The 27,630-nt window shown below is 41.1% G+C and overlaps 1 protein-coding gene across 1 annotated transcript in view; it reads left to right on the top strand.

Annotated features, from left to right (window-relative positions):
- Positions 1-27,630, top strand: part of LOC147722384 (maternal DNA replication licensing factor mcm6-like) — a 564,785-nt gene that overhangs the window by 148,597 nt on the left and 388,558 nt on the right. The window contains exons 5-7 of the mRNA XM_086964912.1: positions 7,424-7,673; positions 15,596-15,761; positions 22,600-22,745. Coding sequence (XP_086821038.1) covers positions 7,424-7,673; positions 15,596-15,761; positions 22,600-22,745 — 562 coding nt within the window. The remainder of the gene's footprint in view (positions 1-7,423; positions 7,674-15,595; positions 15,762-22,599; positions 22,746-27,630) is intronic.

Raw genomic sequence — 27,630 nt, 5'->3', positions numbered from 1 at the left:
AATTGTATATATTCTCTTGCACGGCCCTTGCACCATAGGACTGGGAGTATTCAGCACATGACCAACTGTAGGCAGAAAAGTAAAAAGTCACCACTAGTTCAGGGTGTGAAGACACGAGGTTATCTCCCTACTGCCAGCACAGTTCTAAAAGAGGTGGCAAAAACTCCTTCATTCACATCCACTGCCTACCGCTGAAACCGCCCACAGTTCTTGATGATATCTTCTATAGTCTCTGTCAAGGCATGCAGTGCATAAATCACGTGTGGAAATAGTTTGCCTGGCCTGCCGTGCTGGTTTACACACACTGTCAGAGGAGATTGAGGAGCTGCCAAACGTGCGCTCGCCTGCCTGCTGCCGATGCAGAAGAGACTTCTCAGACGGAGCACACAAGTCCAGTCACACCTCGCAGCAGCCTGGTCAGCCTAACTCCGGCATCCAATACAGTTGGAGGTCGTCCCTTCACATTTCAATTAAAACATCTCCCTCGCTGCCTTGTGCGCACACCCTGGATACTGGGCGTGGAAACTGACACGCAATGCCACTGAAGAAATAAAGAGTCTCTGAGGGGGGCGGTGACATGAGATTTCACACGCTGATTCCAATTAAAATAGCTGCCAAGTTACGCGCTGAGGAGACACGCATTAGAGGTAGTGCGGTCTTAAATAGTGGCAGTGATTGAGCTCGGGCGGAGCTCGCGCCCACGTTACGCTTTTCCTCTTTTCAAAGTTTCCCCTGCTTGCCGGGCTGATGCGCAAACACAAGTCTTAGATGCCAGCGTTCTGTTTATTTCTAATTTTTGCTTTGTGTACTCCGCATGGCCAGAATAACAAAGCGCGCAGGCAGAGGTCACCTTACTTCAGGTCAGGAGCAGGGCAGTTTCCGTTCGACTCGCCCGGTTACCTCAGGACTTCCAGCAATTCTTCATGCGGGGAAAACTAAGGCTGTCAGCTGACACCCGCTTCCTCGATGTTCATTCAGCTGTGACTTCACCTCGTTCCGCGGGCGTGTTGAGGTCTCAGGAAGGTTTTTTCCTCGTCGCCAGTGTGAAAACTACCAGAAGAGGATACAGACTCCAGGTGGTGATAACAGGAAAGTCTTTAATCTCAAGATAGGATCACTGCGACCTCAGCCACAGCCTCGCTTCAGTCAGCCGCTCTACACAGTCCCCGGCGCTCGCCTTGGAATGCTGGTCGCGGTGACATTCTAAGTGATGTCACCGCGAGCAGCTCCATTACATGCGAGGCGCCGGGGGGAGTTGAGGTGTGGAAGATACCACACTGGCATTGCAGTGTTGTGATAGGCTTAGAGGAGGGAGGCTGCCTGCTTCCTGTTCCTGCTGGAAGCAGGAGAGCAGGAAAATGAGGTACCCAGCGAAAGGTAAGTTAAAAAAAATATATTAACCTCGGCCCACCATATCCCACCCCCTTTTCCTGCTTATCAATGCTAGGAGCTTCATGCCCTGCAATCAGTCCTAGTGTATTTTCTGATTCTCGCAGCACTCACACTTTTAATTTTTTCCCGGTTAATCTTTTTGTGGTTCTTAAGCTTTTACTATTTTTTTTTGACCTCTCAGTTCTGTTTGTGCCAGTTTTTCTCTTGAACTTTGCCTCCTGGGATTCTCAATCCATCAATCAGGGAATTTTAAAGCACACTACTCACCCTAGAGGCTCTCAAGGTACTGGAGGAGGGTGCAGCTATGGGCTGTAGGTTTGCAGAGTAGGGGAGCATCTGATGTTTGGGAGCTTGTTCCTTGCCTTGACCGCAATGTAGGAGAAGACTCACCCACCCTCTGGTTCTGTGGATGCGTGGGGTTTCTGCTAGGGTGAGGTCGGCAGAGCGGAGGATTCTTTTGGGTACGTGGAAGGAGACTTTCATTGAGGTATTTGGGTCCAATGTGGAGGGACTTGTAGGTGTGTGTAAGTAGTTTGAAGGTTACTCTTCTCGACAGGGAGCCAGTGGAGGTCTCGCAGGTGTTGGGTGATGTGCTCATGTCGTGGGATGCGAGGACGAGTCTGGCCACGGTGTTCTGGGTGGTCTGGAGTTTGCGTAGCAGGGATTTGTTGATTTCAGAGTAGAGGGAGTTTCCATAGTCCAGTCAGCTTGTTCTGAGTGCATGGGTGACCGTTTCTGCCTTTTGGAGGGATCCACTTGAAGGTCTTGTGGAGTATGCGGTGGGTGTTGAAGCAGGTGTGTAGTTCCTATTTCCCTAATAGGCAATGCACATTGGAATAATATACACTATAGATGTGGCATAGGACTGAGGTCAGTATGCCTCTATCGAGTATATTAAACTTAATTACTTTGTGTGCCAGCTAAATCAGAGGCCACTAGAAACTCCTTGTAAACAAGAACTGAGTCGTTTCTAGCAAATGCATAAACATGACAACTTTGTTTCTCTTTAGAATCGGAACACTCCGAATCGTGGAAACAATAGATAACCGTTTCACTCAGCTAATCGTGCATGCTTAGTTTCTTCAGAGTTACACAAAGCATAGATGGGCGTTTCAATAAAAAGGATTTATTGAACAGTCTTTTTTCTTGTGTAAGATATGAGCTGTTACAATCATAAGATAGTATGCGAGATATGTTATGTACAGCGTAAGCAGTAGAAAGAAATACTGTGCTAGCATTATCTTTAAGCTATGACACATATATTCATATACATAAATATCATATGCTAAAAATGCGAGTACTTGTAAGATGCTTCTCCAACTAGTTCTACCCCAGTGTACCTAACCTAAGTGTAGTAAGAGGTAAGAAGTAGGTGGTATGATAGGCTATAGTTTGTAATGCCCAGAGTCCCTCTAGGTTCTAGTCCGCTCCATACCTTGAGATTGAGAGAAGTGGGAATCTCTTTCTAGGTCTTGAACTCTAACACCCCGCAAAGGGAGTCAGAACACTGGAAGCTGGATTCTCTGTGAGCAGGGATGACAGCGTCTTAAGTCAGTGCGTCAGGCAGGGACACAGGCTCCTCGCAAGTAGAGGTCTCCTCCTTTCTTGCCGTCCTTCCCGTAACAAGGGAAAGTATATTTATACCTGATAGGTGCCTTGGAATGTTAGCATTGATGTAAAGTCGGGCAGAGAAAGACGTCCGGAATGAACCATTATAAGGAGTTCTTGGAGTTATCAATAATCCTGGGCTAGGGAAACTTGCAACAGCTTAAGGGTCTGGTTTCTAAGAACTCGTTGTGACGTTGGGGTGTACTGATGTAGGTGACCATGCCTGCCTCTTAGTTTTCACTAAGTCAACATTACTAGGACTATTGTTTCTATGGGTCTTAGTCCCATCTTTTACTTCTATAATCCCTTGTATTTCTATGGGTTCCATTTGGGTTATAGTCCTCCCAACCTTCCAATATGGTTTGTTATTATATTAATTAACTCTCCACATTGCTGTTTTTACTTTATATTTTTCATTTTGTATTGATGATGGTGTTTCTCTTGGGTAAAGATTATCCTTGTACTCGTCCTCATCTTCCTTGTTTTCTGGTGTCTTGTGTGGATTTTTTAGCTTTACTCTGCTTTTCTGCCGTGGTCTTTCTCTGTGTTTTCCACATCCTGTTGTCCGGAGTTTTGTTGGCTGGTCCTTTCCTCTTCTGCCTTCTTACATTCCTGTTCTGGCATGTGGGTATGTTTTGGGGCAGTTATTCGTGGTTCTTTCTCTTTTCTCTGACAATGTTATTTCGTTCTTTTTCTTTTGTGTATGAAAGGAAGGATGGTTCTCATATCTTGGTTTGCCTCTTGTCTTCACTTCTTTTGTCCTTTTCTGATGCTCTATCCTTTCAATGGTTACTTGTTTCTGATTTCCTCTGTTTCGCCGCATCTTTGGTTCTTCTTCTTGCCTCTCATTGTTTTATTTATATATAGAAGAAAGGGGGATATGTTGTATTTAACTCAAATGTTATTTTCGAGTCAAATCTTCACAGTTGAATGGGCTGAGCGGCATGCTGGCTGCTCCTGGTGGGGTCTATCATACCATCTTTAATAAAGCTACATGAAACTAATCATGTGTACCTGACTCAATCACAACAGTGACCATGCCTGTATTTGGATAGCATGCCTAGTGCCTAAATAAGGACTGGGCTCTTATGACTATATAAGGGCAATGCAAATTGTGCCTATATAAGGACATGTATCTGGAAAACCTATATACAGACCGCTAAAGTGGGATACAACGGGTGAAAGTGACATAATTGACCTGGAGAGTCATAGAGTGGGAGGAGTAGAGTATGGTGCTGAGGTTCCGGGAGTGGTCAGTGTGGCTGGGGGCGGGAGGGGGTTGTCGAGGCAGGTGGGCAACCAGGTGTTGTCCGAAACTGAGGGGGTGGGTCCAAGGACGAGGACTTGTGCCTTCTCCAAGTTGAGCTTAAGGCAGCTGCTGTTAATCCAAGTTGGAACCTCTTTCATTCCCTCCTTGAAGCGGAGTCTGGTGATTTTGGGGTAATTCATAAGGGAGAGGATGAGCTGGGTGTCTTTGGTAAAGTGAGTCCATTGTGTCGGATGATAGCGGCGAGGGGGGCCATGTAGATGTTGAAGACCTTGGAGCCGGGTGATGATCCTTGGGGTACTCCGCAGTTGATCTCGGTTGGTTCAGAGAGGAAAGGCGGGATTCTGATCATTTGAATTCTGCCGATGAGGAGGGAGCAGAGCCTGTCGCGAGCAGGTCCCTGTATGCCGGCATCGTGGAGTCTGGCTGTGAGTGCGGTGGGAGACTATGTCAAAGGGTGTTGAGAGAGCAAGCAGAATGAGGGCCGCTGTGTGGCCTTGGTCGAGGATCATGCGGATGTCATCTGCGGTGGCAAGGAGGGAGGTCTTGGTGCGGTGTTTACTGCGGAATCCATATTGGGAAGTGTTTGGGATGGTGTTCAACTTCATCAGAGGTCAGCTGGGCATTGACTATCTTCTCAATGACCTTGCCTGCGAAGGAAAGGAAGGAGATGGGTCAGTAGTTTTTCAGGTCTGTTGGGTCTGCAGAGGGTTTCTTGAGGAGGGGCTTGACTTCTGCTATTTCCAGTCATCAGGGAAAGTGCTGGATTCAAAGGTGGCATTGATGGTGTGTCGTAGCTTGGGCACCATGGCGGTGGCTCTGTAGAAGGTGTGGCGGTCAGGGAGCCATGGGGTCTCCTGAGTGCTCTTCTTGGCCGTGGTGGTATCATCTGTGGTGACTGGGGTCGAGGTGGTGAAGGTGGGCTGGCTGTCGACACTGGAAGGAAGGGTGGTGTGTTTCTGGTGTCTGTTCTCTGAAGTTGTTGTAGAGGGCCTTGATTTTCAAGTGAAAGGAGCAGAGTTTTTGGGTGACGGGAGGGTGTGACCTCCGTGGCTTCACTGGGGTGTTTGGTGAATTGCTGAAAGATGCTGAAGAGTTCCTTCGAGTTGCTGAAGTTGGTGAGGATTTTGTTCCGGATGAATGTCCTTTTGGTGGATCTGATGAGTTAGTGGTATTCTGTTATAGCGTTCTTGTAGATGGTCTGGTCTTCAGTGGTTTTCTGTGACCTTGCTCCAATTCCTTTGCGGTGGTCGCAAAGTGGGTTTGTGAGTGGTATTAGTGTTGAAAGAGAAGTGTACGCATTGGTGGTCTGTCCAGATGGGCTGCATGGTGTAGCTGAAGCGAATGTTCCCTCCTGCGAAGATAGGGCAGAGGATGGGTCCTGCCTTCTGGGTGGGGGTTGTGACTAGCTGCTTCAATCTGATGTTGGCAAGGTTGTCTAGGAGGGCGATGCAGTCATTTTCGTAGTCTGGGTCACCTAGGTTGTTGGTGTCTTATGCATCTCCTCATATTTACATCCTGGATATCTCCATCTTACCTTGGAAGGGGGTTTTCTTTATGCCCGCAGCCTTTTCCTTTAATTTGGAATTCTGTCCTGCAGACACCAAACTCTGACATGTATAGGATGGTGGGGAGAACGGGTGGCTACTGCATTGACGGCCACAAGCATTTCTAGCATGCTTTCATAAATAATCTATCCAAAACAACTGCCTACAATTCCATAATATATTTAGTTCATATAATGTAATGTTTTTCTCCCAAATCGCTTTATCAGGTAGACATCTGAATCCAGAATATTTTCCAGGTGCTTCTACTGCAGTATTGACTCCCCTAATTTTTATGGGAATAAGAGGTTGGAACATTTTAGATAAACCTGTGGTTTCAGGACATAGATCAGATGAAAATAAACCAGTTCAAATATAAAATGGAAGCAATAAACTAAAGAAATAACCACAATTTCCATAGTACCACCAGTATAAATCAATCTGTGTACATAGCTATCAAACATTATACAGCCTGTTCAGAAGTTTTCAGGGTTATCCTCTGTCCACTTTGTAATATGTTTTCCATAGATTTGTACTCCACCAATAACTCTAATAAAATACTTAAATTGATGTCCATTTGTATCTTGCACAATGTTCCTCATTGGATCTACATAATGGCTCCGACAAAGCTACTCAGCCCAACCCATTGCTGCAAAGATGCTAAATGAACTGACTTACTGTTCTGCACTGTCTCCATCTGTATTGAACTCAAATGCCTTTGAGCCCTCTCCTTTGTTGATTCGTACGACCTCCGGTACTACTCTACTAGATAACAAATTCTATTGCTAACAAGTTCATCCCTTGTCAGTTTCTACTTCATAAGGGAAACTTCACACACACTCCTCTGTGTAATAGATACCATTAGTACCCATGATAAATCTATCCTTGTCATATCTCTAATTTATTTCCTTAACTTATTACTTCCCCAAAATAACTTTACTATCCAAAGACAACTTCAGGGGTTTGGCATAATGTATGCACCCTGCAAGGTTCTATTATGTTTTCAATAAACGATGCAGCATGATTGATTGAGGTTTCATTCTTTCAGTAAAATTGACACCACAAAACATATGGTTTTCACAGCGATCAAGTTTAAACTGAATTCTAATTCTATAGCCTTTCCATGTTCTAGAAGGGTTCTGTGGTGACTCCAATAAATACCTAAGATGCATCGCAGCAATTGTCTGGATCTTCTCACTAATCTACCCGTAAGGATATTTGATTCCATCTTGTCATGGCAGTACTACAGTAGCCGCATTAAGCTACCATTTCAACGCCTTCTCACTGTTTCTTGGCAGCTTCAATTATTTGTTCTCTTTAGTTAGCTAATGAAAATATACTATCCTTTATCATTTCCAACTCCTGTATTGACATGTTTGATATTAGGCATAATTCATTCTCATAAAATTCCAGTTTTTGCAAGCTGTCATTAAATGTAATGATCGCACCAAACTCTGCCCTTTACATAATATTTATTCAACAATACGCACCATTTAACTCATGTTTGTGTTATGAACTGGCATTTAAAGGACGACTGCATAGTTGGAGAGAAATGAAAATTATATTATTTTGTAGTACAACTAATCTATATTGCTTTATTCTTGCCTTCTAGAATCAGAGAGCTAACCTCTTCGAGGATAGGCACTCTGTTGAGGATCAGTGGGCAGGTAGTAAGGACCCATCCTGTGCACCCAGAGCTGGTGAGTGGGACCTTTCTGTGCATGGATTGCCAGTCTGTGATCAAGGATGTAGAGCAGCAGTTCAAGTACACACAACCAACCATCTGTAAGAATCCGGTGTGTGCCAATCGCCGAAGGTTCATGCTGGATACCAACAAGTCACGTTTTGTTGACTTTCAAAAGGTGAATTTATTGGATGCTTCTATTTCTTAATTTTTTTTCTTCCCACCATACAACTTTTATAGTTCGCTTTTTAGTGGACTTTTCTGGTATTTTTAGGTCTCTATTGCAATGTGGTGGCTCCTTAAGGTAAGAAATTCACTCACAGGATAGTTAATTGATAAGTAGTCTTATTTAATGTGGTAGTCTTCCGCCGTCAGCAACTGTCAAATCCCAATATTCTAACATTTATACCTTGTCAGATTCCATTACAGCACCTACTTCAAGAGAACACCAAGACACCATACATTTCCCATCTTTACAAAAAGATAACAACAAAAATTGGAAAACACAACTAAAAACAAAACCAATATCCACAATTACATGTGCAACAAAACTTTGCATTGCTGAAGACCTACGTTAATATGTAGTACGAACTTAAGCTCATCAAATTTCTTTATAATATTCATCTAAATACTCCGGTCTTTTATGCAGTTGTGCACTTTGACTATTAATTACTTAGTCCATGTTTAGTGAACAAAATGTATGAGTTGACACATTAATTGATTGAGGTTCAGATATCCAAGGAGCAGCTGTATAACATACTTGTCTGCTACCTACTTCAGATTTAAGCACCACCACACGATTCTTCTTCAATATCCTGCCACCATCCGTTTTAACCAAATTCTTGAATACCATAATCACTTTTATACTCCCACATTAACTTTGACTATCAACATCTAACTGGTACTGTAATCTTGATCCGTTCTCCCACTAATCTGCACATCACCATTTATCTTCATAAAACCAAAATAGTCTTTCCTTTACAGTTGTAAATATAACCTTCCTTTTTCCAATTCCTTAACCCATTGAACTTCACTCTTTTTTTTCTCCAACTCATCCTGGACTCAACAGTATTTGGTGCACCCCCTTTAGGAGGCACAAAAAAGTTTTCCCTGTAGAGGTATGAATCGTCTTGTGATGCGCCGTGATTTTGCGGCAATTCTTTGTTCCAATCCATAGTATTTATTCTGGCAAGTCTTATGCATTCCTTCAAATTTCGGTTATGCTCCCTACTGCTCCATCGGCCTCTGGATGATAAATGGAACTTATCTTCTGAATTATTCCACAAAACACAAAATATTTCTCAACTGAAATGAGGACCAACATCTGTCAGGATCACACTAAAAAAGCCTTCTCTTGAAAATCTCTTCTAGGAGCCTAATCAGTCCAGAGAAAGCGACGTCTTGCACACATGCAAACTTTGTCCTCCTGGAATACAAATCAATGAACACAATAGGATAAGGAATCTGTTCACCTTTTATTGGACGAGCAATATCATTTGCCATTTTCTCCCATTGATGAGTGGAAAGTTCACAACAAACCATAGGTAACTGTTGGGTATCAAGAATTTGATCAATATTCTTGCATTCTAAATGATCTCTAACAGACCTCTGTCTCAACATCCATGCCAGGCCACCAGAAATCAACTCTTATTCACCACCATCTCCTTGCTAAGTGTTTTTAGATGCGAGCACAGTCTGATGTCCCCATTATATTTCTTCATAACAATTATCTGGGCTAACCACCCAGTGGCCTCCACCAGTTGTTACCTTAATCTCCATCAGTTTAAAAAAAAAAATCTTCTACATGGTTTTGAATACTCATTAGTATGCATCTTTGTTCTGCTCCCAGTGCACAGCATTTTCCTTAAGCCTTATGTGGTGTTTGCAATGTTTGAGATACCCCCGATGCTCTGCAAACAAAGTCTGATATTTAGATATAAAGGCTGGCCTTTGTGAATTAATTTCTTGGATTTGTACCTTTGGGGTGGCATTTTGATTAAACATGACACCATAAAGCTTCTGATGTGGCCAACATAAAATATTGTTCCCTCCTTGGAAAAACATTTTACCAACAGCATACTTATCAAGAAAACCCAGGCATACATAAAAGAAACCCATCATTTTAATGGCTTGACCACCATACCCATGTAATAAAAAAAATTCCTAGGCAAAAAAATGACCTGTCGCGAATTGGTTTAAACATGAACCCTTGATAGGTAAAGGGAAAGCCTCAATATACTGACCAGCACCACAATTTTTATATAGAAAATATATATATATATTTATTAAAGATATAAACAATACACATCAAATATTCAAAAACATAATTTATAAAAAAAGGAGGTAGCAGCAAAACATGATAAATCCACCTTAATTGATTCAAAACATTTCATAGAAAGTATCAAATTATATAGGTACAGTGGTGATCAGGATATTCAACAAGTGAATTTAATGTTGCAATCAATCTCGACGCGCGTTTCGGCGATGGACCGCCTTCTTAAGGAGAACCAATGGATATTCTAAAATATAAGTAATCTACATTTCAACTAACAAAATACAAACTGTAGTATATTGAGGCTAGTTAACAAAATGAGACAAAGGTACACAAAGGACCAAGGTGGGAAAGGTATTGTGATTACACAATTCATTCAGACGTGTGTCAAGGATATAATATGAGAAATGGAGGATTAGAAATGAAAAAGTGATGAAGAAAATCACTGAAAATTAGAGTGAATCTATATGATAGATCAAAAGATACAAGAGACAGGATAGTACAGCCTCCGTGCTCAAATAGAAGACTTAATACCACCAAAAGTGCAATTTCCCAGTAATTGCAGAAAGAGGATACGCAGTCTTACCAGTACAGAACACTAAGTCTGTGCTCCAAGCGATGAAATACCAAATAAAAGAAGGCTGGATGGCTACATTAATATAAAAAAGATGAAAAAGTATGATTAAAGAGTGTGCCTAATGAAAGGTACTGTCTATAGCCTTGGCTCTACTAAAAGTAGAACGCAACATCTAAGAAGATACCTACTCAAATACTATAGAGCTGCCTTGGTAGATAGAAGACCATGTAATTACAACCATAGGGATAAGAAACGAATTAAAAATGTTGCAGATCTAAAAGAAAGTTGGATAAAGACATATAAAAATCAGCTTTTTGTAAATTATCATACTGCCAATCACAAGTACCCTAATGGTAATACTAGTACCTGAAACGATTATCGGTTCAGTGCAGTAGAATAGTGTGGACAAGTAAGAGCGCAGCGATATATAAGCCCATATGAGATATAGATAAGTCTATAATCGAGAAAAGAAAACAGCATGACTGCAGGAAGTACATTAATGATGATGCAAGGTAATACCAGTGAGCTTAAAGGAGCAATGATTACTTCTGTTTGAGCTAGGTAAATGTCCAGAGACATATAGTGTTGCTTTATATCTGACGCCCCCGCTGTTATCGTATTCGTTATCGTTATCGAAGTCAACTGACGGCTGCGAGCGGCTCTCGCGAAGCAAGGGCCACGGGCCGTAAAGAGCTGCGGGGAGGAGGGGGCGGGAAGAGTCCCAGGTGCGCTCGATCACCTCCGCACACTGCCGCCTGGGACTCGCAGTCCCGCTCCCTCACGGAACAAAGTTTGATCAGCCCAGTTAAAATGGTCTACAAAACCAGTGACTCCAGGCAGGGTCAAGCAGGTCTCCAAATCACCACACTTGGCAGAATAGTCCCAACTGACGGCTGCGGGTGGCCCATTCAATAATGAACTGCTCAGGTGTTTCATATTCCACCTTGATGATGTCATCTTGGGGGATACTGGTGTAAAGGCTTTTGATGTCCAGGGAAACCAAAATGGTGGAATCCTCAGCCACCATCAGATCCTGTAGGAGGGCCAGGAGACTTAGTATCCATGAGGTAGGTGGACGTTTTCTGTATCAAAGGTTTAAGAAAAAAATCGTCTGTCAGCATGCATCCTAGAAAACAAACGTCCATCACTCTTCAATAAAGCAGGCAAATGTCTTATGTCAAAACATGCCTGCTCCCAGGCAACTGTGCAAAAGTCTCCTAATCAAAACTGAAAACATTTCATGCCACCAGTGAGTGAAAGGAATTGTCGGGCTGTCCTTTTTATAAAATGGAAGTTCGCCTAATCACCTAGAATGGCTGCTGAAACGTTGACTACTCCACTTTCTACAGGTGACTGAGCATATCTAATCTTAAACACTCCACTCCTTTTCCCGACACATGCTTCAACTTGCATCATGGCGCCTGTACTCTTCCCAGGCGGTAGGGCACAAATGTTCCTATTATTTGGAAGTGTTTTGTCAGGCAGTGGGCCTCCATTGATCCTGGAACGCAAATAGGTTTTATCTATGGCCTTCGTTCCCAACACTCAAACTTGTTTCAGCAAGTGGTGGGCTCCATTCGACCCTGGAATAAAAATGTGCTTCAACAGCCATAACTCCTCCCTCGAGCCCTATTTCTTCTTTTCTACAACTTCCCTGCACTGCCACTGAAACATGTCCCTTTGCAGTTTCACTCAGGGTAGGTCAGGTAAAGGCCACAGGCCCCAATGCATCCTTCAGCATGATCTCCACTTCTCCATGTTGAGGAATCTTGAAAAGCACATATCCTTTCACTTTCAACAGTGAACGTGAATGCTCCTTAAGGAAATACATTCTCTCACAGTTTAGTGAATGATAAGGCTTCTTTATTAATGCCTCATTCATAAAGTACAGACCAAAGCAACCGTCTAAGCCCTTGCATTCTAACCTTTATACCTTCTGAGATACTTCATTACAGAGCCTGATGACTGACTTGGAGAGAGCACAGACACCACAGCTCTTCGTTTTACATACCCCATTAGGGAATCTCAATCAACAAATAACATGCCTCTTTTTTAAGCTATAGATAAAGTAATGTTAAATTACATCTTAGTTGGATTTTGAGCAAAATAGTTGTGTACATTCACCAAAGCAGTTTACCAGCATGTTTTCTTGAGAAAGTGGGAAGAAATGACTGCAGCTGGGTAAAGTTCAGTCTTTTATTTGTAGATGGTAACAAAAGTGGACAGGCAAGAACTCCTCTGGCAACTAATGCTGAAGGCGCCATATGAAATGTATCCCTGTAGCTAGTATCCTACACTCTGCCCTCGAATCATTTATTCTAGGCTCATGCCACATAGATGGCGTCCAATTACACATTCCCCAAAGTACTAAATGTACATTAAGATGCATACAAATGAAAAGATCAAATAGAGGACATACAATTTACCAAAATGTACCGCAATATCACTAATTTGCTTACATATACTCTGCTCGGATACTTGCAACTTTACCTGTTGTCAACAAATATGCTTCTTTGGTACCTACTGCCTTTTTTTAAAGTAAAATCGCTCCTTTCACTACCCTTCAATGGCATAAAGGGTTCATGCAAATCCTTTACATAGACATGGGAACAATCAGTCTAAACACGTCACCCACACTGGGCTGTATTTCTCTCGCAGAGTTTTTGTCGTACCAATGTCTGGACTCCTGTTTTCTGTACTTGCGTCAACTCCTCAGTCTGCAAAATACTCAGTTCAATCCAAAATCACAATGGCCAAAGAGATATCAACGCCCTACAATAAGTAGGAGAAAGTCGCACTACACGCTGTCGTATCTTCTGAAACTTCGACTACCAGTCTAACCCGCTTAACTAATTGAATGCCTTAATCGATTTTCCCACGCCTCAAAAATGTTAGCAAATGTATCATTTATTTAAAGGGAATATTGCCAGGCACACTACAACTCAAAGACCTCGAATCCATGAGAACATAATTTCATTTAATTTATTTTTTTGAAAAATCACCATTGCTAGTGGCAGCTAAAAACCATATTCAAAATATTCAGCCGAGTCTCGTCAACATGTCCAGTGCAAAACAATCCTCAACTCGTGTGGAACAGCTGCTATCCAACAAAATCTCTGCATCCGAGCGGTATAGAAACCCATTTTGTCTAAGGCACACTTCTCTTGAACCTGTCCTGTAATTCTACTCGTTGAAGTAGGAAGTGGATCCAAACCTCTGGGTGTTTTCTCTCATTTGTCACAGGTATGGCCATCTCCTACAATGCACATGACTTTCTAATTGAAACAAGATCATAGTTTCTCTTCTTTAAGTTTTCTCCCCGCCACTTTACTACTAATGAGAACAAAGCATGGGTATGCACAAACACTGGTGCCACTGATTTTCTGTTGCTCTACGTGTTTCAAGGACAGATGGCCAGCTCGTCTTTGCCGAGCAATTTTTAATAAATTAACTTTTCAACATCAGGCAGATCACCCACATGCCAGACCCTGAGCAGGAAGAGGTGACCCTACTATTACCACCATACCACCCTATCACCTGCTGTACTGCTTCCTGTGTTGGCATTCTTATAAGCTTTGAGTGTTAATGTGGATTGCATTAACTATGGGATATTAGAGCAGATCAGAGTTAGAAAACTGTGTGGCCTGATGTGGCTATGTCTAATTCTGAGGAATGTAGTGGCAATGATCCCTTACCATAAGGTCAGGCAAAATAATGAAGAATTTGCGTTCTATTGGGTTTGTCATAAATCCAGCAGCAATATTGTGAAATAGCATTTTAATGGTAGCTGTATGCAATCCGAGTAAGTAGATTTCCCGTCACAAAATTGGAGTCCTTTTCCTTTGATGCCAGACTAGATAATTAATCTGTAATTACAAGGGCCGAAAATGCATAAATTATTCAAAGAATGGAAAGTTAACATTTTAGCATCATTACTCAGAATACAAATGGGAGTACACTGAATGTTCAATAAATTGAACCAGCGATGGAAGTGCGTGTCTCAATAGTGAGAATCCTGAAAAACTTTCACCAAATTAAGAAGATGCTTGATTAATGAAAACATTATAGAGCTGTAATTTCAATATTTATTTTATTTATTTTATTTTGAAAGTTTTATAAGTCCAATAACGAGTTACGCAGTTTAAAATATGGTGTTAATCCTGGGAGGCAGTTCAAGATCCATGCCACTATGAAGGCTTCAGAGGTAAAGTCAAAAGTACTTTGAGATCATTTGCATTTGTTATCTGTTAATCTACTTTTTTGTACGTCTCCATCTTCAAACCGTATACACCAAGTATGGCATTTAAACCACGACCCAGCTGTGAATCAATTTTTCTGTTATCACTTTTGGATTAAGACTAGCCTTATTAACAGTTAAAAGGAATACATGTGAAAGATTGGAGAATGATGGTACCTTAACTAATTCAAAGGATGAAAATGTGGTACATTAGGACATTTCCAGAAGTTATCCGCCAAAGCTTAGCTAGAGTTAAACACAAACTTTAAAATGTACCTTTCGAAGTCTTCTCTGCTCCCATTGCTTGCTATCAGTTGTTTTGGCACACAGTACCACTCTTCGTATTCAGCCAAAGTTTCAGTGAGATATGCATCTCCAAAAGCCACTTCTTTTTATAGTATTGCAATAAGGTTAGGGTGAATGCGGAGGTGGGTGACATTTGTAGTAAATGCAGTTAAGCCATTGACAATTTCCGTATGACCCTTTCATTCATAAAGTGACCTAAAACCACAGAGGTCAAACTGTGTATTTAGATTTGATTGAAAATGTAGTCTTTACGAACATGCATGCAAAAAGCCTATAATGCGAGGATGGTTAAAACTGGTTAAGGAGTAACCTAGAGAAGAAGTTATGTAGATGTGAGCTTTATCATGCGTTGAAACATCCCAAAATTAAGTTGCAGCATTCAAATTGACACACTTATCCAGTAGCTATCCTATATTACACAGTTTTTCTTATTTAGGGTTTCTTAAAGGGCACATGGGCAACGTGATTTGACATAAGAACTTCAGGCTGTGTGCTACAGCAGGGAGCAAGATAAAAAAATGTATCTTAAAGAGATTTGTATGTTGCTATATAAGTTGCTATGTGTCGGTTGTTCCAGGAACCTTCCAATATCTAGTCTTGATGCATGGACAAAGAGAACCAAGATAATTGTTAAACTTTTTTTTTTTAAATGTACGCAACTAAGGCAAAGTAGAGATTTGTTCATGGAATTATACAATCTTTTTTCAGGTAAGAATACAGGAGACTCAGGCAGAATTGCCCCGTGGTGCAATCCCAAGAAGTGTGGAAATCATACTACGAGCAGAGGCAGTAGAAAGTGCTAGTGCTGGTGATCGATGTGACTTCACAGGTACTCTCATTGTAGTCCCGGATGTAGCTGCATTAGCAACATCAGGTAAAAGCATTGCAGTATACTTTTAAAATAGAAAAATGAAAAATATACAATAAGATATTTTCTTTTTTGGACCCCCTTGTAGATGTTTTTTATGATGGCAAAGGAGTATGTTCTGGAGCAGAAATTACTTTGTTATACATTTTTAGAAAAGTGGACTGTTCAGAGGTTCATTGAAGACAATAGAGTAGCTCTGGGATAGTGACAGGTACCTACCATCTGCTCTGAGATTCCAGTATTTCTTTTAGCTTCCTCCTTTTTAATGTAGAACATTCTTCGCTCAGAGGTTGGAAAGTTCTAATAGCATTAGTCCTTCTGCCTCAGGCGATTCTAATTGTTAAAGATCTTACTAGAGGGTCCTATAACTTTGGTTCACAGCATTTAAATACTGTTATAGCCCGCAGCAGTGAGCTATAATACTATATTATGGCACTCACCCTCAATGTGCTGTCATGCACATTGTGTTTGTTTTTATTTTTTAGATTTGTAGAAGGGACTAAGTCACATACCACTCTAAGCCACTCTAAACCATCAGCCAAAGCAACAAACGGATCAAAAACTAACAAAAGAAAATCCTATTCAATGGTCGGTCCTGTAGGAAAGAAGTGTGACAGAATATAAAGAATTGACTTGCTGTGAACTCGTAGATGTTTCCTACACATTTCAATACCCGTTTAATCCTATCAAATTCAAAATAAGTCAGTGAATCAGATTTGTTTTTCAGATTTAAGGTGTACAAAACAAATTAAGAGAAGGGATAATGGAAAGAGAATGGGGCAAACAAGTAGAAAATTAACATTGCGCCTTTTGCATTTAGATTTGGATAACGAGCCCTTGATTTACTTGAGTAACATTTTTATCTGTCAAAAGAAAGATGGTGCATGCTATCATGTACAACTCTAAAATTATCCGGTTTAGCATCAGTATACATAGCGCTGTTAGTTTTGTGATTTCTAATTTATTTGCCCTGTGCTAATGGTACATGAGATTCTACTGCCTAGCATAGGTTGTTGGTGCACTTTTTTCGGAGTTTTACATAGAGCTATTTTGACCCGAAGGTATCTGGTATCAGAGCGCTTTACATGAGCACCAGTTGCATTACATAAGGACACATTCATTCTTGTTAGGCACAGGGAGATTAAGTGGTTTGCCCAGAATCACAGCATGTTGAGCGTCCTTGCCGAGACTCGAACCCTGTTCCCCCAGATTTTAGGTAATCAGCCCTAATAGTTAGGCCACGTCCTCTCCACATAGGAAAGGATGCTTCAGACAGAGTACTTTAAGTAATGTAGCATGTTGAAATGTGTTCCCACTACCAGTAAGAGGCGGTCTAGGTTGGTATGATCCTTCTACATGCCTCACATGATCACTTGAGCTATGAAATGAAATATAATGTTTGAATACCTGTGCCTGTACGGCTGGAATGAAATAATCAGCTAGTGAACACGAGCGTAACATTGAGATGTTTTGTTCTGTACAGTAGTGGCAGATACCATTATTACATAAGTTTTTTCCTCAGCAGAAAAATGCAGCGATTGCTGCCAGGAAACGGGCTAAGCACAGAATAGCAAGCAAATATTAACTCTGACTCAAATGCAGATAATGGAGAAATAGAAAGAGAAAAAATTTGAACCTCCATTATACAGCATAAAATACATACATTGGTAAAGCACAACATACTAACTGTGAATTAGCGCTCATTGAAATGTTTTATACTATGATACATCACATTTCAAAATCTTCAACAATTTTGTTTACTTTGCTTACCAAAGATAACCGCATAGAACAAAAGTGTATTAAATGTTTAGGCAACCAGACTTAGTTGGGCATAGATGGATGTGAGTAGTTTAATGTGATTTACATGGAATTGCTTCTGGAATCCATAACTGAAAGGTGGGGTGAGTTTGAAAGTTCCAAATCTTTTTAGTATGGAATTACATTAAAACGATTACTTTAAAAAAAGTGTTCACTGTATTTGTTAGTTTAAATTCCAAACATTGAAATGTTTGAAATTAGACAAATTTGGTTTTATTTTGATGTAAACCACATTGATGTAAGCCATAGTTTCAACCAATCTGATATTCCCTAGGCACTTGGTAAGGCCCACTACCAGGAAAGCCTATTGACCAGAAGGTATAGCAGAATATTGAAGACTTTGTCCTTTTTACTTCATGTTTCAAATAAAAAACCCACAATAGGCACTTAATCACAAAACCCACATCGTATATCAAGTTGTGTGAACAAGAATGGAAAATACCTGTCATTTTTACTGTTATTTATGATTATCCTATACAACCCTCTTTGAAGGAGGCAATTAATTGGCAGATATTAGCCAATAAGTAACTGAACATACACAAACTTCATTTTTAGTGGCTCCACCTTATTGGCAAACTGGAGGGAGAGTTCTGCTTGAGACTGGGGCATTCACTTGCTTGTTGATCCCAGGCACTTTTTATTTCCACGTAAAGAAAAGTTGGATAAAAAGTGACTTGGAGTTGGAGGAGATATCTTGCACCTGAAGGCTTGGGATCAGTCTGGACGCAGACCGAGGTTGGGAAGCAGGTGTTGCAGCTCTTCTCTTTAGTGTCCCAGTGACCAGGAGAACTATTTAGCACCCGAGCTGCCCCTTAAAAGAAAAATGCTGATCAGAGGAGCAGTGATGGGCAAGCCGGAATACATGGATTAAGGGCACAAGGTTGAGCTGTTGAGCAGCCGGTACCATTACTGTAACCAAGGATGCACTTATAGAAGATTGATGGAGATTAACACAGGCTCCCTGCCTTGCTCTGCTCCCATTTAGCTCTGTTTTCTTCCTACTCTACCATTGTGCCCATTGCTACCTCCCACTGTTTTCTGTCGCTCTGCTCACGCTTAGCCTCTAGCTCATAAAATGATATGTCACACTGCTGAATCACATCATCCACCCTCAGTTTTGCTCCTGTCCTTCACCTCTGCTATCCCTGGCCAAAATCTTTTGGGGACGCACCAGGTCTTTGGTATTAGAAATTGCGCAATGGCGGGGGAAAAGGTGCCTGGAAACTGCCTGCTTAGGCTCCAGTGTGACTTGCACATCCGAACTCCCCACACAACAATCTTAAGAGACCTGTAACTTGTGACTCCCCCTTCCCATCCACCACTTCCCACTAAGCACCCAATGGGAACTGGAACTGATGAGAAGCGCCCAATTGACTAACTTACCCAAAAAAGAAAACCAAAAGAGAAAAAAAGGAGTCCAAATGAGAAAAGGAAAACCAGATTTCAAGAACGGGGATTCGATGCAAAAGTGGTGTGTGACCCCAATGGCCAGTAAAACTGTAGAGCAAAAGAACTGCCCACATCAAGGATAAAAAAGGAACAGGAGGCAGGGAACCCCAATCGAGTAATGCAATCGGTCAGGGTCTAAGTACATCCTAGAGCAGTGTTCTCTCCTACTTACTCATCAATCAAGTATTCCGTACTTATAGAACTTTGATGTCATCAAAGATTTAAGGAGCTGTAAGCATATCAAACATTATCAATATAATTAATTTTAGCTCGGTGAATAGTTGAGTGAGGTAAAGGGTTTAATTTTCAAATCTTTTAGTGATTTGTAATTTGATTGAGTTATCTTACAAATCCCATCATTAAAGTTAGCATATTCAGTTATTCAATATTTTGTAATGGAGTAAAACAATATAGCATCTGAATAAGGCATCAATACAATAATGCAAGTGTGTCCCACAAAAACTCCCTATTCTACATAAATCAGGACTAGGTTTTATGAGGAAAAAAAGGTGGCCGTTCAGATACCAATGAAGGGTTCTGATGATAAGATTGGAGCATTGTCCTGGCATACCTACATGCAGTTCGTTGTCTGCAATTTACTTAATACTGATTCATGCTGATTTGGGCTGAAAATTAGGAACTTGCCACCTTTTATAATGTCTCCTAGTCTCAAAGGGACTTACATTCTTCCTAGGGTAAATTTTAACATTCACACTTGTAAAAAACATCTCTCTAATAACTTGTTCTCTGCTGTACAGTATTCCTCATTCTGTGTACAGCTTTATTCTAGTCTTTAATGCATCCTTACAGAGTACACATTTTGTCTATTGAGTCTACATTGTACCAGTCAGTATTTCTATAACTTGTTAACAGATATGCACATCTAAAGTTAATTTGTCACCACCTTTTATGAAAAAGTCTAGTGACATAACTTTCACACAAGCTCAGTTACCTTATTTGGCCTTGGATAGTCTTAAAGCTATAGTGTTCTGACTAGTAATGGATTACAATTCTGCTATATTTCTCTGGAACAAAGAGTTCATTTTCTTTGTCCTGACCACCCATCCTTATGACAGTTTTTCAATTTTAAATGCTGTTCATGTTTCAGCTGGAATTAATTTGTTTTTAGCTGTCATTTTTAGGACAGTTGAGTTCAAGTTGTAAATTGTCTAAAGTAATCCCCAACAAATGTTAAATATTGTTACATTTTGAATTTGCAGTAATACTAGAAATACTTATTGGATCTATTTCAAAGATGTGACATGGGTAACATTTTTAAAAACAAATCCAAGCACTAATGTCTAATATCTTGAAAGTAGTTTAAAAAAAGTTAAGATTATTAAAATAAGTTGGTAGTTTATAGAACTGTTAATACAAAACTTCCCTATTTATTTTTTAATTTTTTTATTGTTTGGGATCTTAAAAAGCTGTTCAGTATATTGGCTATTTATTACATATTGGACCTAGAGATCCAAACAGTGCATACCTTTTGAGGATTAAAACATGCTTGTTTAGTCCAAATAAATCTACTCCATGTGTTTTAATTAAAAGTACTCTCTTACTTTCAGGGGTTGAATATTTTTTCATCTTTGAATCCTGTTCGATTTTCATTTGTTACCATTTACGACAAAATATCTTTAGAACCATCAACAACTTGCAAATTAAAATCAGCTTGGAACTTGGCCAAATCACTGGTTGCTCAATTATTTTTTTTCACTAAATGCTATTCCTAAATTCATTTGAACGTAAAGAAAGCTTAGAAACGACACAAATCACCCTTACCATTTGCGCAATTGCATTGGTTGTTGTGTAAATTATATGGGTAATATAGGCAACTAGTGGAAGAATACTGCAAATTGGATATAGAATAAGCTAATTTTGACAATTTGCCTTCCAGATTTTCTAGTGAAATTGCTTTCGTCTCTGGTACTTCTACTGTGAGGGCCTAGTGAAAACCTTTAAAGGAAATCAAGCCTGTATATGGGATTCCCAGATCAGAATGTTGCCATGATCTCCAAAGCCAACTCCGAGACTCAGTCGTGTCAAAACATTAGCACCACTAGAGTACCTATACCTTTTGAGAAGTTCCTTTAGCGTCTCTCTTCTAAACATTTAGTCTCTAGAATCTGTAGCATACTTAACACTCCAACTTCTGTTTGTAAACCACTCTTTCAAGTACACTGGGAGAAAGATCTTAATATTACATTAGATTCCAAACAATGGCAAGAGGTGTTCCTTCATACTAATAAGTCCCATCACGCTAAGGATTTACAGAATACTGTTTGATTGCAATCTTAGGCCACACCACCTCCCCATTATCGTTCCTACTTGCCCACAGATCAGCTGGTGTGGAAGTGGAGAAAATGGCTTCCTCATACATCCTGTGGTCTGCCCTCTTTTTCTTGCAAATTCACTAATTCAGGGCCAGACCCTAGACCAACTTTTTGAGTTTGCCCTACTTGGTAAACTCCCTGCAAAATTTCACCCACTCTACTCCGAATAAAAGAATATCTCATCTCCTTCTAGTGACCAGGCACACTATTCTTTCCATCTCGGAGGAAACCAACCTACTAACTTGGGCTCCTAACGCTTTGGCATCTATTGGGGAATGGGAAAATGGCATATGAGCTTTCAGACAAATCTCAGTCTTAAACTATCCGGTCCTGTTCTTTAATATTTGAATAGAGGATTTGAGGACGATATTTACCCATAGCTCTGTGAGCAATGGGTCTTCTCAACCCTGCACTTTTACTCCATTTAGATCCTCTGTACCTCTGGAAATTGATGTGTAATGTATTGTATATTTACTGTGGGACTGGTCTAGTGTGGGGGGGAATTTTGGGTTGAGGTGTAAACAATGGGCTTATTGTTTGATCTTTATTGAAGAGTGTTTTCACTGACTTTTCTGTACCTTGCAAATGCATCAATAAAAAACATTGACAAGTAAAATAAGATAATTGTGTACAGAAGATATTTAGACATTTTAACTGGTATTTCATTATCCTTGTTTGTCTTTAATGCATTTGTTAATTCTTTCTTAGCCGAATATTGTCTTGTATATGACAAAAAGCTCAAGTATTCTTTCATTCTTTAGTTTTCATTAGCGGCTGTCCTCAAGTTATTGTAGCCTCTTTGCCTTAGTGGTCCAATAAAATGGTAAACTGCAGTAGTCTAAGCACTGAAACTTGTATTTAAATCTTTCTAGTCCCTGTGTCACAGCTTATTAAAAAAACTGTTTTTTTTTCTATTGAGGCTTAGAGGGCCATGCCTCCAATGGAGTCTGTTATGTACATACAATTTTTTCAGTTTAACTTTTTGTTGTTGTATACTTTGCTAGCACTGAATTGATTGATGTATCTTTATTTTACAATTCATGTCTATTACCACTTTTATCTGACCTAATCACAGATCTAATAGCTTCTCTTAAAAGGATTCTTGGTCCAGGTCTCATCCTTGCAATATTCATCTCAATACATATTTTTTGATTATTTGTCAGCTAATTATTATAGTAATGATGGTTTGTACCATACGTTACTTATGAATAAAAGACATAAAGACAAATGTGTTAATGTTTTAGGTGCAAGGGCAGAAACTGGATCTAAAATGAGTGGGCCTGAAAAGTCTGCTATGGAAGGTATTCAAGGCCTGAAAGCACTGGGTGTCCGAGATTTGTCTTATAGATTGGCTTTTCTGGCATGCCATGTGGCTTCAACTAATCCTAGGGTAAGCATTTAGACCCATGTTACTCTATTTAAAGAAATGATTTTATTCTGAATTCTTTCAGACATTTAGTAAACTAACTTATTCTAGATTAGACCATTGTTTTCATCTTTACATTATTTGGGGTGATCTCAATTTTGTTTGCGTGGTGAATATTTGTCCATTGTACCACACCATTTTACTGTATTACATACCACAAACAATTGCCCATTAAACATGTTTACCAACTCTCGAATTCTTAATGAATTCTATATGGAAGGATGAAAAGCTGACTTATCTTTCTGGGATTTGAACGTTGAACCGACAAGTTTGCTGAAAATGGCTGCAACTGCTGCTCTAAGTGTATTATTTTACTAGCTATGGGTGCACTTTATTTAAAATATTCAAATAGGAATTGTAACTCGGTCAGCTTGTTTTTTATAAGTAACTTTACCAAGGTCATTTGTATGCAGTGTTATGCTTAAGTGTGTGTGAGCTATATTGCACATTGGCCAGTCACATTAAAATTACATTTTATAAAGTGCTTGAAGTGCTTCATTTAAAAATCAGAAAATAGAAATTTCTGAAAAGTCTGTGGCTCAACATATTTTCACTGCAGCTGTGTATTTTAGTCCAATATTTTCTTATTTACATTGTTCTGTATGATTTTATGATGGACTTTACCATCTTAAAAAAAAATGGTTGGGGGTGGGCAGCAATTTAGTTTATTAATAGGACTTTATTAGGCCCTCTTCCAGTGAGTGCACCATGGTTCTGAGATTGCTTGGGATTAGGTTTTTCTACTTTTTCTGAAGACAAATTCATTCCTTATATAAAATATCTAACGTGGACAAAATTGTCATTCTCTGTAATGGATGTGTTTTGAAATGCCCTTTCTCCTAAGCTATTAAGGCATTTTGGAATCCAAAGTAATAAACATTATCTTGCAGAAGTGAATAGGCACTGTCCTTTTGCCCAAGTATGGCTGTATTGAAAAGTCTCTCCTAGTGGGAGAGGTTAAACTAAAGCAGTTTTCCACCCATTCATGTTATCACTTTCTCAATCTGATATAGCATCTGCAATCTCCCATGAATATTGGGAAACAGTACAAGTCTATGCAGAGTTCTTATACATGCCTCAAATAGTGGTGTTTCTAGTCATCCACTTGTAGTGTGTATTGCTTCAGAGTATGGGGATTGTTAGTGATCCATGTCGAGTACCATGTGTTATATGCTGACCTACAAAAAAGATTAGACCAGATGCAGAAAATCTCGGACTGCTTGGATATGCCCTAAATCCTGGGAATACATTAAATTTAAACCAACCCTCTTTCACTTGCCATTTTTTAAAACATTTTTATTATTTTTTAACATGGCAAGGCATATGGAGAATAATCGAAATCGTGCAATTAACATTGTGTCCTGGACAACCACGTCCAGTCAGATAAGGTATCAATGGCGGAGCCTTGGTGATGGGGGAGTCTGGGTAAAATGCAGCTGGTGGTATGATGAATAATCTGTGGTGTGGACATTATCGGTAGGCACCTTAGCCCTTGTTTTGTGGAGTGGTGTGGTGCAGCGGCCAGGGCAGCTGACTTTGGAGCACAGGGTTCACGGTTCGATCACCGGCGGCAGCTCAGCACCATGTGACTCTGGGCAATAGCTCACTTAATTTCCACGACGGCCCACGGCTCCTTGAGACCCGGAAGGGTGAGTAATTCGTGCTTTAAAAATATGGATTTACATTTTTAACATTTTTGTATCTGTTGGTGGAAGACCCTTGCTCTAATGGCTCACAGTTGTGTGCCGTGGCAGGAGAGTGGCAACTGTCGAGGGGTAGGAAAATGCAATGGGTATGCAGCTTTGTCTCCATCTAATGGATATTCATGTAATGTCTCTGGAGTCTTTGTTTGTGCAGGTGACCTTTTTGGACTCAATGTATGTAATGTGTCCCATCTCCCTTCCCCCAACCCTACCCTTTCCCATTGTGCCAATACGTTGTTGTGTCCTCTTCCGTACATTTCCATCGCAACAATGTAATTGACCATCTGTGTCTGAGCACACCTTCCACCTCACAATTAGTCAAATGGTACAAGTGCAATGTCTAAGAACCTATATATGTGTTTGTTCCCTTTGGCTGTGCTCCGGGGCTCAGGAGACAGGGCTTTGGAGTGGGTATAAATGTGCGTCTCACCAGTTTGGCTGTGATGGTTGTGACCACCAACACGGCAAATTCTATCAGGCACTCCCATACCATGTGGTAGAAACCTGCCTCCACAGTCCTTCAGGAGTAGACGCAGTAAACGTGCGCTTAATAGACTGGGGGAAAGACAGGCATTATATGTGTAAATAAATTGTGTGGAGTGAAATCTGGGGTACCTGGATACTTCTCGTTTTGAAGTGCCCAGGCTTTGTCTGTCAGTGGTTGAGTGAGGACATTGGTCCTCCTAGTCAGTGCCTCCGCCCTGTCCTCTTGTGTTCTAGAGGTCAGTGCTATGTATAGTGTGGAGATAACTGTATGTGCAACTGTGTGATGAGTGTATAGTACGGGCAACGGGGACTGTTCCACCTCCCCAGCAGGCCAAGTGGCCCACACTATTCATTGTATGGTGTGTTACATCAAGAAGTGCCCTACACCTATGTTATGTCCATTAAGTCATGGAAGGGCATGAGGGTAACCTCATGGAAAAGATCCCTGAAGTGGCCATTGCCAGCCTTCCGTCATGGTGCCAACCCGTGTCACCCAGCAAGCTCTAGATGCCCGGTAATTGCCACATCACTATTGATGGTAAGGAGGGGTCAAAGGCGCTCTTTCCGTGCCCAAATTGCTGCTGCTAGCATATTCGTGCCAACACCATCTGGTGGGACGTTGTTGTGGACGGTAACCCTGATCTGTCAGCCATGTGTAAATACTAGTCTCTCCCAGGAGCATCTCGATGGCCACCCGTTCGGGCCGGGGGTCACATACAGCCAGCGCAGTGGCCATTGCAGCTGTGCCATTGCAGCTGTGCCACTGCATAGTACATTTCAAAATTTGGTGCACCAAACCCTCCTTCAAGCATGGGTCTTTGTATAATGGTGAGATTCACTCGACGTCATCACACCCCATATCAGTTTCAGTAGGAGACCATTTAGGTTCCAGAAGATATACTTGGGATGCATGTGCACGGTTGCTACAAAGAACTGTAGTAAGCAGGGCATCACAAGCATCTTACTGATCCCCACTCGCCCCAACGGAGACGGTTCAGTGAATGCCATAAGGAGAGGGATCACTGGATTGATCCCATTGTTCTATCCACAAAACTTCCTTGAGGTCTTTGCCTGTGTGGAAGATCTGGACTCCTAGATATTTGAATGTATCATGACCCCATTTAAGCCTGTGTTCCGGTGAAACATCCCTATTAGGTGCAAGGGTTGGAGTGAGAGGGGACAGGCATCACTTGGGCCAGCTGACCTTGATCCCAGAGATGTCCCTGAATTCATCCAGCTATAGCATCAAGCCTGTGGGGGGGGTAAACATCCTTTACCACGAAGTTTTTACCACGCGGTACCTTTAGCACGCGGCCGTTACAACGTATGTCGTTACCACGACTTGCGCTGGAGGGCGCTAAAGGATTAAAAATAGTAAATTTACTATCCCAACAACTTCCCTAGGGTCCACGGGGACTGGTGTTAGAATAGTAAATTATACTATTCGAAATCCGCGCCCCCAACACATGTCGTGGTAACGACTTGCGTTGTAAGGGATGCGGTGTAAAGGGATGCGTTGTGACGGTACGCGTTGTACCGTCATACATCCCTGTGGGGGATGCCCCGACCTCTCGTAGGACTGCTAGGTCATCATCCACATAAGTTGACAAGATGTGGTGGATATCCCATTCCTGCAGGCTCAAGTGGCAGGCTGGTGGCTCCATGGCTGTTGCAAATATTTGTGGGGATAACTGGCATCCTTGTCTGGTGCCCATTTGGAAGGTCAAGCTGTCCCAAATCAACTGACCAGTCTTGACTCTTGCCATTGGATTAGAATAAAGAGTGTGAATCCAGCTCAGATACTCCAGTCTGAACCCCATACTCTTTAGGATCATCACAAAATATTCCAGCTCGGGTTGATCAAGACTTTTTCAATGTCGAGCGACATGGCTACTCTGATGTGTGCCTTGGGTGGGGTGTCATGTATGAGCCGCTGGATATGTAGGAAGGTGCTGTGCTCTGGTATAAATCCTGATTAATTATCATGCACTAGGGTGCAGACTATGGGTAGCAATCTTTTTGCAAGCACCCTCCCCAATATTGTACAATTGAGATTAAGTAAGGATAATGGGTAGTATGAACTAACTTCTAAGTTGTCTCAGCCAGGCTTGGAGATGACCACAATCAGTGCCTTAAACACTTAAAAAAAAAATGCTAGGTGATCAGTGCTGAGAACCTGGTGGTGTATTGAATCAGCAGCTAGTCTGTGCCTTGCGACTTACACTGGGCGATTTGGGCTATGGGTGTCTTTATGTCCAGCTGGATTTGCTCATCCAGTATGGCCCACTGGAGCGGGGACAAGAGCAGGGTTTGGAGTCCAGTCAAGAACCCAAACATTAGATCGGGGGGGGGACATCCCCAACTTCAGTCCAAAGTGAAGTAATAGTTTGAAAAGGCATCATTAATGTCTTCCTGTGACTACCAATAAGCCATCATCACGTCTCATGGCTCCAATAGGAACACGTTGTTGGTCCTCCTTAACCAACCATGCCAACATCCTACCTGACGGGTCTCACTCCGCATGTAGCATGGACAGGAGATGCTTGTAGTCGTGCCTTCTCAAGCATGTTTCTGCTTCTCTGTGTTTGTGCAGTTGCTGGAGTTGTTTAACCTCCATGCATGATTACACTTCCCTCTCCAGGGTACGCACATCATTCTCA

Source organism: Lissotriton vulgaris, chromosome 4_1 (genome assembly GCF_964263255.1).
Source record: "Lissotriton vulgaris chromosome 4_1, aLisVul1.2, whole genome shotgun sequence".
In the NCBI taxonomy this organism is placed as follows: domain Eukaryota; kingdom Metazoa; phylum Chordata; class Amphibia; order Caudata; family Salamandridae; genus Lissotriton; species Lissotriton vulgaris.
This window is presented reverse-complemented; position numbering and strand designations above follow the sequence as displayed.